The sequence below is a fragment of the Oryx dammah genome, unplaced genomic scaffold, assembly GCF_014754425.2.
Source record: "Oryx dammah isolate SB20612 unplaced genomic scaffold, SCBI_Odam_1.1 HiC_scaffold_11209, whole genome shotgun sequence".
Classification (NCBI taxonomy): Eukaryota; Metazoa; Chordata; class Mammalia; order Artiodactyla; family Bovidae; genus Oryx; species Oryx dammah.
Window position 1 is genome coordinate 2,527,688 of NW_024080602.1, and position 14,282 is coordinate 2,541,969.

The 14,282-nt window shown below is 39.5% G+C and overlaps 1 protein-coding gene across 1 annotated transcript in view; it reads right to left on the reverse strand.

Moving 5' to 3' along the window:
• LOC120860863 (sperm equatorial segment protein 1) overlaps nucleotides 1-9,358 on the reverse strand; it is a 28,303-nt gene extending 18,945 nt beyond the window's left edge. The window contains exons 1-2 of the mRNA XM_040236568.1: nucleotides 9,287-9,358; nucleotides 8,481-8,580 (exon numbers count right to left, since the gene is read on the reverse strand). Of these exons, the coding sequence (XP_040092502.1) occupies nucleotides 8,481-8,580; nucleotides 9,287-9,358 (172 nt within the window). The remainder of the gene's footprint in view (nucleotides 1-8,480; nucleotides 8,581-9,286) is intronic.
• Nucleotides 9,359-14,282: the final 4,924 nt, after the last annotated feature.

The following is a 14,282-nucleotide window of genomic DNA, read 5'->3' on the forward strand; positions in this document are numbered from 1 at the left end:
CATGGTCAAACTTCTGAAAACTCTAAAGACAGAGGAAAAAATCTTGAAAGAAGCAGGTTAAATTACAATTTGAATTCTCAAGAGAAATCATGAATGTCAGAAGGAAATGGCCTAATATTTTTCAAGTGATAAAAGGGAAGGACTATCAATCTAGAATTCTTTATCAAGGGAAAATATCCTTCAGCAATGAAAGGATAATCAAAACCTCTCAGATGAAGGGAAATTAAGATAAGTTGTTGCCAGAAGACCTATTCTAAAAGAATAACTAAGTTAAGCTCATTAAACAGAAAGGAGGGCATCCCTAGTGGGTCAGCAGTAAAGCATCTGCCTGCAATGCAGGAGACGCAGGTCCAGTTTCTAGGTCAGGAAGATTCCCTGGAGAAGGAAAAGGCAATTCACTCCAGTATTCTTGCCTGGAAAATCCCATGGACAGAAGAGCCTGGTGGGCCATAGTCCAGAGAGTCACAAAACAGTCAGACATAACTTAGTAACTAAACAAGTGAAGTCGCTCAGTCGGGTCTGACTCTTTGCAACCCCATGGACTACCCTGCCAGGCTCCTCCATCCATGGGATACAACAACAACATAAAAAAAAAGGAAATCATAAAAGAAGGTATCCTGAACATTGGCAAGGAAGAAAGAGTAATAGAAAGAGCAAAAATATGGAAAATTCAGTGAACTTTTCTTTTCCTCTTGAGTTTTTCAAACTATGATTGACAGCTGAAGTAAAATTATAATACTATCTGATATGGTTCTCTATGTATGCTAAAGAAATAAATATGACAATTAACAGTATGAATGAGAGAAGGTAAAAGAACATAAAGGGAGGTTAGGTTTCTACATTTCACTGAAACTGGCAAAATGCTGATACCAATAGAGTATAGTAAGTTATGTATACATAATGTTATACCCAGGCAGTACAAAGAAATATGCTCAAAAACACTACAAGTTAAGAGAGAATCCTAAAAAATTCTAAATCCTAAAAAAAAATCTCTCTCTCTCTCAATATAAAATGAGTTCCCTTGCAATCCCATAGAAGAAATGGAGTCGCCCTCATAATCAACAAAAGAGTCCAAAATGCAGTACTTGGATGCAATCTCAAAAACAGAATGATCTCAGTTCGTTTCCAAGGCAAACCATTCAACATGACAGTAATCCAAGTCTATGCCCCAACCACTGATGCCAAAGAAGCTGAAGCCGACCAGTTCTATGAGGACCTAAAAGACCTTATAGAACTAATATCAACAAAAAATGTTCTATTCATCATAGGGAATTGAAATGCAAATGTAGGAAGTCAAGAAATACCTGGAGTAATAGGCAAGTTTGGCCTTGAAGTACAAAATGAAGCAAAGCAAAGGCTAACAAAATTCTGCCAAGAGAACACACTGATCATAGCAAACACCCTTTTCCAACAACACAAGGGATGACTTTACACATGGATATCACCAAATGGTCAATACTGAAATCAGATTGATTATGCATTCTTTGCATCCAAAGATGGAGAAGCTCTATACAGTCAGCAAAAACAAGACCGTGAGCTGACTGTGGCTCAGAACATCAGCTCCTTATAGCAAAATTCAGGCTTAAACTAAAGAAAACTGGGAAAACCACTAGGCCATTCAGGTATGACCTAAATCAAATGCCACCTAAATCAAATCCCCTATGATTATACAGTGGGTGTGATGAATAGATTCAAAGGATTAGATCTGATAAACAGAGTGCCTGAAGAACTATGGACAGAGATTTGTAATACTATACAGGAGGCACTGACAAAACCATCCCAAAGATCAAAGAAACGCAAGAAGGCAAAGTGGTTGTCTGAGGAGGCCTTACAAATAGCTGAGAAAAGAAGAGAAGTGAAAACCAAGGGAGAAAGAGAAAGGTATACCTAACTGAATGCAGAATTCCAGAGACCAGCAAGGAGAGACAAGAAGGCCTTCTTCAATGAACAATGCAAAGAAAGAGTGAAACAACAGAAGGGAAAAGACTAGAGATCTCTTTAAGAAAATTGGAGATATCAAAGTAACATTTCATGCAAAGATGGGCACAATAAAGGACAGAAAGGGTAAACACCTAATAGAAGCAGAAGAGATCACGAAGAGATGGCAAGAATACATAGAAGAACTGTACAGAAAAAGATCTTAATGACTCAGATAAGGATGATGGTGTGATCACTCACCTAGAGCCAGACATCCTGGAGTGTGAAGTCAAGTGGGCCTTAGGAAGCACTGCTGCCATAAAGCTAGTGTAGGTGATGAAATTCCAGCAGAGTTACTTAAAATTTAAAAAAAAGAAAAATGATGCTATTAAAGTACTGCATTCTAAATGTCAGCAAATTTGGAAAACTCAGCAGTGGCCACAGGACTGGAAAAGGTCATTCTTCACCCCAATTCCCAAGAATGGAAGTACTAAAGAATGTTCAAACTATCAGACAATTGTGCTCACTTGCCATGCCAGTAAGGTTATGCTCAAAATTCTTCAAGCCAGGCTTCCATAGTACTTGAATCAAGAACTTCCAGATGTTCAAGGTGGGTTTAGAAAAGGCAGAGGAACTAGAGACCAAATTGCCAACATTTGCTGTATCATAGAGAAAGCAAAGGAATTTCAGAAAAACATCTACTTCTATCTCATTCATGATGCTAAAGCCTTTGACTGTGTGGATCATAACAAACTGCAGAAAGCTCTCAAAGAGATGGGAATATCAGACCATCTTACCTGTCTTATGAGGTATGCAGAAGACACACCTGTATGCAGGTCAAGAACCTTATATGGAAAAGCTGACTGGTTCACAATCAAGAAAGGAGTATGACAAGGTTGTATATTGTCACCCCGTTTAGTTAACTTATATGCAGAGTACATCATGTGAAATGCTGGGCTGGATGCACTATAAGCTGGAATCAAGACAGCCAGGAGAAATATCAACAACCTCAGATATGCAGATAACACCACTCCAATGGCAGAAAGCAGAGAACTAAAGAGCTTCTTGATGAGGGTAAAACAAGAGTGTGAAAAATCTGACTTAAAACTCAATACTAAAAAAATTAAGATCATGACATCTGGTCCCATCACTTCATGGCAAATAGATGGAGAAAAGGTGGAAGCAATGACAGATTACCTCTTCTTGGGCTCTAAAATCACTACAGATGGTAACTTCAGCCATGAAATTCGAAGATGACTACTTCTTGGAAGAAAAGGTATGACAAACCTAGACAGCATATAAAAAGCAAAGACATCACATCAACAAAGGTCCTTATAGTTAAAGCTATGGTCTTTCCAGTAGTCATGTATGGATGTGAGAGTTGGACCATAAAGAAGGCTGAGTGCCAAAGAATTGATGCTTTCAAACTATGATGCTAGAGAAGACTCTTGAGGGTCCTTTGGACAGCAAGGAGATCAAACCAGTCAATGCTAAAGGAAATCAACCCCAAATATTCATTGGAAGGACTAATGCTCAAGTTGAAACTCCAATACTTTGGCCACCTGATGCATTGGAAAAGACCCCGATGCTGGGAAAGATTGAAGGCAGAAGGAGAAAAGGGCAACAGAGGATGAGATGGTTGGTTGTATCACTGATTCAGTGGACATGAACTTGGGCAAACTCTGGGAGATGGTGAGGGACAGGGAGGCCTAGCATGCTGCAGTCCACAGGGTCACAAAGAATCAGACAGGACTCGGTGACTGAACAACAAAATAAGATGAGTGCTATCTGATCATGTGCTTAAAATGTAATTTACGTTTTTAAAAACTAAGGCCTTAAAGCCCAATTATATTACTGATTTAAACAAAAAAAAAATGGCATAACAATAAATACCTGGTAAGTTAAAGATAACAACAAAATGTTCAGTATAACTGGGGAAACATAGTAGCTCAGTAAAGAAGGAAAGATACATTTTTAAACATTTCAGATACAGACAAAAGTAGTTAAAGTTCAGCAGAATATGATTGGTCATTGTGCTTTGGAACTCATATGTTTTTACTGTAATCTTAACATAATACTTGGTGATTGCACCCAATTTAAAACAAGAATCATGGATGCTCATCTTTTGAAAGATTCAAATATAACTAGTATTTGTATTACCACAAGAGTGAATAGCTTTGTCAACAAAGAATTCATGTATATAAAGCTTAACATACACCCACGCATTGAATCATTTATAAATGGGACAGAGTCTGCCTGAATGTCTTAGCTCTAGAGAACAAATTGCTTGTATTTTCCATCCAAGTCATGAAATGAGCTCATAAAGAACAGACTTCCCATACTCTACAGAAGTGTTGCAAGTAAGAATTAATACCTGAAAGCTGTCAGCATGTAAGAACTTCCAGCTAAAACACCAATACCTTCAAGTTAAAAGAAACTTGAATAACTGAGCTGAAGTACTTCCAACTCAAAGCTGTAATAACTATGCTTCATTAGTAGGGTATACTCAAAGAATGATCAGAAAAGAAAATGTTGCATCTTGTTATTCATGCAGCAGTTTTCCTATAATTTGTTAATTCAAATTTTAACTTTTGCTAGCAAGTAAAACAAACAAGTAATTATGTTTATATTAATTAAGTGTTCATGTTAAGGAAACATAACTTCAGGGTTAAGGACAGAGGAAATGGGGAGAACGACTGGTTAAAAAAATAATAATAATACAAACTTTTAGTTATAAGAAAAACAAAGCCTGAAGATCTAACACATAATATAGTGACAACAGTTGATGATACACACAAAAAGGTAAAGATGTGAGGTGACATGTGTTAATTAATTCAATCAGTTCAGTTCAGTCACTCAGTCGTGTCCAACTCTTTGCGACCCCATGAATCGCAGCACACCAGGCCTCCCTGTTCATCACCATCTCCCGGAGTTCACTCAAACTCATGTCCATCGAGTCAGTGATGTCATCCAGCCATCTCATCTTCGGTCGTCCCCTTCTCCTCCTGCCCCCAGTCCCTCCCAGCATCAGAGTCTTTTCCAATGAGTCAACTCTTCGCATGAGGTGGCCAAATTTCAGGAGTTTCAGCTTTAGCATCATTCCTTCCAAAGAAATCCCAGGGCTGATCTCCTTCAGAATGGACTGGTTGGATCTCCTTGCAGTCCAAGGGACTCTCAAGAGTCTTCTCCAACACCACAGTTCAAAAGCATCAATTCTTGGGTGCTCAGCTTTCTTCACAGTCCAACTCTTGCATCCATACATGACTACTGGAAAAACCACAGCCTTGACTAGATGGACCTTTGTTGGCAAAATAATGTCTCTGCTTTTGAATATGCTATCTAGGTTGGTCATAAGTTTTCTTCCAAGGAGTAAGTGGCTTTTAATTTCATGGCTGCAGTCACCATCTGCAGTGATTTGGAGCCCCAAAAGATAGTCTGACACTGTTTCCACTGTTTCCCCATCTATTTCCCATGAAGTGATGAGACCAGATGCCATGATCTTCATTTTCTGAATGTTGAGCTTTAAGCCAACTTTTTCACTCTCCTCTTTCACTTTGGTGGGAGTTAATATATATATATTAATACATATGTCAAATTATCATATTGTACACTTTAAATATAATTTTTATTAATCAATTATGTCTCAATGAAGCAGAAAAAAAAGAAGAAACATAACTTTACGGCTTTGCTCTTCTTGGTATTTATGTTTTGGGTTAATATGTCTCTTCCCTCGCTGAATATAGGTTCTCCCATGTGACTGTCTTGGCCTATCACAGGACACTAGCAAATCTGCCGTGGCGTCGGCTTTATAAAAGTTGCATGTTGAGGGCTTATAAAGTTCTGCCTTGGAAGCAAGTTCCCATGATATAAAGACACTTGGGCTAGATTACTGAAAAATAAGAAGTCATATAGAGAAAGATCCTGAAAGATGAGCAGCCATGTTGGATGTTCTCATCCAAACTGAGCTTCTTCAGTTCCACCACGTGAAGCAGAACTGTTCAGCTGAGTGCAGACAACCCACAGAATCGTGAGAAATGATAAAATTTGAGGGTGGTCTTTTATGCTGCAACAGAAAACCAAAATAACTATACTAAATTATATTTTGAAAAAGGAACACAAATTTAGTTAAGGTGAAGAGTCAAAAATCAGAAAGTTATCTTATGAGTAATGTTAAAATTTAATCAGAACCCAAACAAATTCATGACCATGAAATATAGCTCTTTTAGTTCTGTTGAGTAAAATGACCTAAATAATGATATTACCTCAGCATTGATATATATCCCAAATACTTGGCTCTCTAACACTATGTACTATTTTGTCTTCTCAGAAGGATGGCTAATTCCATTCAGAACACAGAATATACAAAAAGTGGTCTTAACTGGTTACTGTCAGAAAACAAGAAGTCTTAAAAAACACAAGACCCTATCAAACAACACAGACAAGAGCTCCAAAGAACAGACAGACAGAATTTTTCCCATAAAATATTAATAGGCTAATGAAACTACTATATCCCCAAAGGCCACCCTCTGATATCTGCATTAGAAGACATACTCCTCATTATCCAAAACATTAATGAAGTGTGTCATAACATTCCATTCACAGGTTTGAAACTCTCCCAAATGCCATGGCCTTGAGCCTTGAAATAGTGAAAGATAAACTTGCAGCACCAGAACCAAGTGAATTTCACCTTCTCAATGTTCTTGAAATTAGAGCAATATGCTTTCCCTTTCAATTCCAATCAGTTGCCAATAGATATGAATATTTATTGCCTACTACTTCCCTTGCCTTCTGTGGTCCATTAGGACTAAAGTTTTCCCAAAGACAAAGACAGATGCCAAAGAAGTACTGATGTTTTCAACAAATATAATAATTCCTGTGATGTTTGCTTAAGGTAACCTCAAAGCTATCATGTATTCTAAAAAAAATTGTTAAAGATGCACTTTTCCTTAAAAAACCAATGTGTCTTTTATTTGGCATGAGAGAGCAGTTTTTTATATGGCTCTCTTGGCAATACTGTTAGAAGAGCAGACATACAAAACAAAGAATACATACCCGATTTAAATCAAACACAGTGATAAACCTGGTTTCACAGGGAAAGTAGCCGTGTTAGCACTGCCCTACATATCCCTTAATCTGCTTCTATGAAAAAGATGTAAATTACATTTTATAACATATCTTTGTCATTTATGACCTGTATATATATTTCCTTTTCTCTTGTATCATCTGTATATTCAACACAAAATCATTCCTTTTTCTGAGAAGTATCTTTTCATTTCCTACAAGCCTTAAGAAAGTTTAGATTAGGAAGGGTATAAACAAAGAGCACAGGCCATGGAGTTTTGGAGTTAGACAAGAGATCGAACTGAGTTGAGTATCCAGGTATTGCTCTCAAGCAGTCTCAGAGAGTAGTGTGTGACAGTATTAATTCCACTTCAGCTGAAGTCTGCATATATATTAGTCAGTTGTGAACTACTGCACTACAACTACCAAAATTCAATCTCTGATGTTAGCAATAATGACCACTAGTAGCAGCAAGAAAAGACAATTATCATCTTCAGTATGCTCTGTTCTTTACAGCCAAAAATTTTACAAAGACTTTTGTTTAAAACAACTAACAATCATTAAGTGCTAGTATTGAAAGGGCTGACTCTAGTTACCTAGGGCACTTTATTCAGAACTTTATCCACTACTATTTATGACTTTGGTTGTGCTGTGTTTTCATTTTTGAAATTTAATTGTTAACTAAGAGCTTTTAACAAGTCTGAAATATAGCTCTGCATAACTAGCATGCACTTTAGTACTTTTTTCACACCTACCTGTTAAATTTTATTTAGTTAGTTAAACCAAACCCCAACATCAGTAGATACTACAGTGAACTAAAGTTAGTCTAGATGAATAGGCCTCCATGGTCTAACTGGAATACCAGATATCAGACCCTTAAATACCTTAAGGTGTTCATGTGATATTAATATAGTAGTCTCAGCACCCCTGAATATGACCTTATTAGTTTTCAGCCATTGGGGAGGGACAAGTAGTTAAGTCATAATTCTGCTCTGCTAAGGTTTTGAATCCTGTGCACCTGAGGATGCTCAGTGGGCGTGCATAGGAGGTCAGCAAGTGTCCTAGACAGCTGTCCAAAATCCACACACTCTCCTTGTTTAAACATGGGCTCAAAGTCTTTCTGTCAAGGGCGAGAGAGAGAATAGTTCAGGCTTTGCAGCCCATCCTGTCTCCGTGGCAACTACTGAACTCTGCTGTTAAAAGGCGGGAAAGCAACCTGGACAATAGGCTGGCTGTGTTTCAACAAAACTTGACGAACAATGAAACTGGAATTTCATACTTTTGCACATGTCACGAAAGATTACATTTACAGCCAAAAACGGTAGCGAACAATGTAAAAACCATGCCCCCCAGCCAGCCAGGCAGCCATCCAAAACCTGGCCGCAGGTGCTCCCCCCCTGCTTTACCACACCTGCAGCGACTCTCCGGTAAACGAGGCCAGGTGAACAAGGGTTGTCTCTGCCCGGTCCTTTGCGCAGTCCCAGATGCCCAGTCTGGCTCACCCCAGCCACGCTTGGGACTCAAAGCCTGGATCCCTGCCTGACCGCGCGCAGGTGGAGCGGACCAGAACTGGGACACAACTCGGCACCTGAGGCCGAGCCCCTGGAGAATGGGGTTTGGGAGGCATGTAGGACCCAGAAAAGGAAGAGCTGAGTCTCAGGCGGGCCCGGGAACCCCGGGAGGTTCCCCCACAAGTGTCCCTGGAGTGGCAGCCGCCTCTGGCTAGTCACTCACTTCGATACGCTGGCAGGGACGAGGGCCATAGCAGCAGCGCAACTAGAAGGACTAAGAACTTCATGGGCATCATCCACAGCACTCCGCCATGCGTTGGGAACGTCCTGGGGCCACCAGGCCGGGTACCTCAGTCCGAAAGGGGAGGGGATTGGCGGGACGACCGTCCTTCCTCGGGGCCCCAGGCGCCCCGCAACGGTTGTCCCAAGCACGCAAGCGCAGAAGGTGTTGAGGGTCGCGAACGGCCGTGGCCACGCCCCCTATTAGCGCCGCACACAGGGGGTGGGGCCACGGCGCCTGGCCCCGCCCTCCTACACATGGTTGCTAAGCCTTGGAAGCCCTTATCAGGGGAAGGCAGGGGAAAATCTTGATGCCCAGGGGAATCTTGAGGCTTTAAAGGGTGGGTGTGGTGGCCTTGGCCTATTCCAGGAACTGGACTTGCTGTGCCTAAAACAAGGTCGCTGTGCAGAAGGAAGTGACTGGTGGAAAGACAGACAAATAGCCTGGCCGTTACAACAACTTGGAAATGTCATAATGGGGAAGCATAGTGGCCAGCCATCTGAAGTTAACAACTGACCAGTTGAGAGCAGTCATCGAAGATGATCCTCTTATAGCTACAGGAGTTGTCAAAGAACTCAATGTCAATCATTCTACTGTCATTTGGCATTTGAAGCAAATAGGATAGGTGAAGCTAAAGCTAAAGGCAAAGGAGAAAAGGAAAGATAAACCCATTTGAATGCAGAGTTCCAAAGAATAGCAAGGAGAGATAAGAAAGACTTCCTCAGTGATCAATGCAAATAAATAGAAGAAAACAATAGAATGCGAAAGACTAGCGATCTCTTCAAGAAAATGAGCGATACCAAGGGAACGTTTCATGCAAAGATGGGATCAGTAAAGGACAGAAACGGTATGGACCTAACAGAAGCTGACTGTATTAAGAGGTGGCAAGAATACACAGAAGAACTATACAAAAAAGATCTTTATGACCCAGATAACCATGATGGTGTGTTCACTCACCTAGAGCCAGGCATCCTGGAATGCCAAGTCAAGTGAGTCTGAGGAAGCATCACTATGAACAAAGCTAGTGGAGGTGATGGAATTCCAGTTGAGCTATTTCAAATCCTAAAAGATGATGCTATGAAAGTGCATTCAATATGCCAGCAAATTTGGAAAACTCAGCAGTGGCCACAGGACTGGAAAAGGTCAGTTTTCATTCCAATCCCAAAGAAAGGCAAGGCCAAAGAATGTTCAAACTACTGCACAATTGCACTCATCTCACACGCCAGCAAAGTAGTGCTCAAAATTCTCTCAGCAGGCTTCAACAGTACGTGAACCGTGAACTTGCAGATGTTCAAGCTGGATTTAGAAAAGGCAGAGGAACCGGAGATCGAATTGCCAACATCCATTGGATCACTGAGAAAGCAAGAGAGTTCCAGAAAAACATCTACTTCTGCTTTATTGACTACTCCAAAGCCTTTGACTGTGTGGATCACAACAGACTATGGAGATTCTTAAAGAGATAGGAATACCAGACCACATTAACTGCCTCCTGAGTAATCTGTATGCAGGTCAAGAAGCAACAGTTAGAACCAGACATGAAACAATGGACTGGTCCCAAATCAGGGAAGGAGTACGTCAAGCTGTATATTGTCACCCTGCTTATTTAACTTAGATGCAGAGTACATCATGCGAAATGCCAGGCTGGATGAAGCACAAGCTGGAATCAAGATTGCAGGGAGAAAAAATATCAATAACCTCAGATATGCAGAGAACACCACCCTTATGGAAGAAAGCGAAGAACTAAAGAGCCTCTTGATGAAAGTGAAAGAGGAGAGTGAAAAAGTTGGCTTGAAACTCACCATTCAAAAAACGAAGATCATGGCATCTAGTCCCATCAGTTCATGGCAAGTAGATGGGAAAATAATGGAAACAGTGACAGACTTTCTTTTCTTGGGCTCCAAAATCACTGCAGATGGTGACTGCAGCCATGAAGTTAAATGACACTTGCTCCTTGGAAGAAAAGCTATGACCAACCTAGAGAGCATATTAAAAAGCAGAGACATTATTTCGTTGACAAAGGTCCATCTAGTCAAGGCTATGGTTTTTCTAGTAGTCATGTATGGATATGAGAGTTGGACTATAAAGAAAGCTGAGTGCCAAAGAATTGATGCTTTTAAACTGTGGTGTTGGAGAAGACTCTTGAGAGTCTCTTGGACTGCAAGGAGAACCAACCAGTCCATCCTACAGGAAATCAGTCCTGAATATTCATTGGAAGGACTGATGTTGAAGCTGAAACTCCAATTCTTTGGCCACCTGATGCACAGAATGGTCTCATTTGAAAAAACCCTGATGCTTGGAAAGATTGAAGGCAGGAGGAGAAGGAGACAACAGAGAATGAGATGGTTGGATGGCATCACCAACTCGATGGACATGAGTTTGAGCAAGCTTTGGGAGTTGTTGATGGACAGAAAAGCCTGGCGTGCTGGAGTTGGACACAACTGAGCAACTGAACTGACTGACTGATGATTGTGTAAATTATACAAATTCAGGGTGAGGGAGAATATGCCATAAGATAACCATAATAGACCATCTATAAAATAATTTTTAAAAATAAGAGAATAGTAAATTATATTTGTTTGTTAGAATACTGGGCAACCATTAAAATGATGTTTATAAAATATACTTAATTTGGGAAAATGTTCAAGTTCTAGTAGATCATATTTGAGATATCATCCGGGCTTCCTTGTTCTGTTCCCTTTCATTCCACCATTGAAATATCCATGCACTTGCCTTAGGGAAGGCCAGCTAAAATCTCAGAGACTTAAAAGAGGACCTGAGTTTTTACCAATTCATGGTGGGACTGAAGGTCAAAATACAGTTGTAGGAGCTACTGCTTAGGTAAAAAGTTTTGTTTTGTAAACTTGTTTTGTTGGTGTTTTAGTGGACATACTTGCTTTGGATATCAAAAATCAAGGAAACTGACAGTGGGAGAGGAAAGTCCATAGATTGGGGTGGATTCAGGAGATGGAAGGTCTACTCCTCCCATGCAGAGTAAAATTTCTTGGAGTAGAGAATAGAGTTTGCAGTTTGCAGACAGAACCCTGGACAGGTTTGGAGGTTGCAAAGATTGTTTGTGTCTCTCCTTCCAGGGTAGAGTTCAGGGAATTGGGTGAGGAGCTTTAAGTGAGAGTTTCAAATAAGATATCTGTTTGAGAGACATGGATAAAGAAGATGTGGTATATTATGTATACAATGGAATACTACTCAGCCATAAAAAGAATGAAATAATACCATTCACAGCAACATGGTTGGACATAGAGATTATCATACTGAGTGAAGTAAATCAGACAAAGATAAATATCACATGATATCACTTATATATCTAAAATATTATACAAATGAACTTAATTAAAAAACAGAAACAGACTCACAGACATAGAAAACAAACTTATGGTTACCAAAGGGGAAAAGTGTGGGGGAGGGATAAATTAGAAGTTTCGGATTAGCAGATACAAACTACTATATATAAAGTAGACAAAAACAAAACTCATATAATATATCACAGGGAGCTATGTCCAATATTTTCTGATAAACTATAAGGAAAAAGGAATATAAATATACATATAATTGAATCACTGTGCTGTACACCAGAAATTAACACATTTCATATCAACTATACTTCAATAGAAATAAATAAATATGAAAAAAAGATGTCTGTTAGGTCCAGCATTGAGGTGGGTTTTTTTTGTTTGTTTGCTTTGTTTATGCAAAGAAGATAAGACTTTAGTTTCTCTCACTTTATGGACCATCAAAACGGACATGGTGAAATAGCATTACTATGAAATTCTAGTTAAGGAGGAGTTTAAACTGTATGTACTATCATAGAAAAATATCCAAAATATGGTACTGAGTTTTTTCTGAAGTGCAGAAAGACACATATATCCATTTATGTAAAATCACAGCAGAGTTATATAGTCACATAAATACACTAGAGATCATTCTGAAAAAAAAAAAAACACAATAAGCTGAGAGCATTGTTTGCTTTTAGGAAAAGAAATGAGATTGGGCAGGGACCCAACGATTTTAAAGGGAGAATTTTACTCTATTTTTCTTATCCTTTGGATTTTTCCGAACATGCATTGCTCATATGATAGAAAATAATAACTTTTTTTTTTTCAAAATCTAGAAGCTTAGAGGTGGTGAGGGCAGTGGTGTGTGCATGCTCAGTCACTCAGTTATGTCCAGCTCTGTGACCCCATGGACCGTAGCCCTCTATTCTCCTCTGTTCACAGGACTGCCCAGGAATGAGTACTGGAACAGGTTGCCATTTCCAACTCCACGGGATCTTCCTGACTCAGGAATCAAACCCACATCTCTTGTGTCTCCTGCATTGGCAGGCAGATTCTTTACCACAGAGCCCCTGACTCAAATATTTCACGTCTCAAATATAACATCTACTAGGAATCCACCCCTCCCTTATCTCTCTAATTACAATGAACTGTATCTTCCTTATCACATATTTCCATAATGCTGTGTTATAGCCATTATTTTACTGAATTACTGTAGCTTATGTTTTTACAAGTCAGACTTCTCTAGACCAAGGTGTTTCAGTGCAAGGAACCAAATCTAAGTCATCCCTTCATCGTTCTTCCCAAGGAGCCAAAGTCTTACATTCAACGGGAGCTCAGCAAATGAATGTTTGAGGTCAACTGAAATTAAAAGGTTGGGGATTTTATAAATGTTTTTACAGAATCATAACAGGAGATAAGAGTAGTAACCAGCCACAGAGACAACTGCCAACACAATTTCGATCTCAAGAAGGAACCCCTAAGAAACTCTATGCATCTGTGATGCCATCATTTAAGCCTAGGTGAAATGAAGGGCACATGGTCTTATCATCTGCTCTTTTCTCTACATACCTCCACAAGTAGTTCTGTACAATGAATTTCTAACACTGGATTTGCTGTGTCAAATGGAATGCGCCAGTTTCCATACCCATCAATACTACAGTGATTTACTAATACAGGCTGTCATAATCTCTGAGGATAAGCCATGTTAAATATGGCATCCTGTTTTTTTTTAATCAGTTTTGTTTATTTTTTTCAGTGAAGCAAAGGGTTTTGACTATTCTCTTCCTGTCCCCACCTCAAACTTTCCCTGTATAAACCTTCTAGTGTATATCTAATGCTCACATTTACCTTTACTTTCTATTCTTTCCCTTATTAACCCAATGGATTTCAATTATTAATAATAGGCTATAAGATATGTTTGTGCCCCTGGGGGAAGAAACATATTTGGAAAATCCTGCCTCCATTATCATCGGTCACTTCCCCAGTCCTTGCTACCTCCTACTGTTCTCCTGAGACCAATGCCCAGGGCAGCCCTGAGCATGGCCCTTGACTTCTTAATGATAAGGCAGTTTTCAGATCTTTGATCTCAAATGTCATTTCCTAACAGCACTTGGCACAGTGCCTGGCAATATAGTTGAAATTCTATATTTATTAATTGAATAAATAAGTGAAGGAATCCCAATCATCACCCTATCCATACATTCTCTGCTCCGTTCTAAAAAT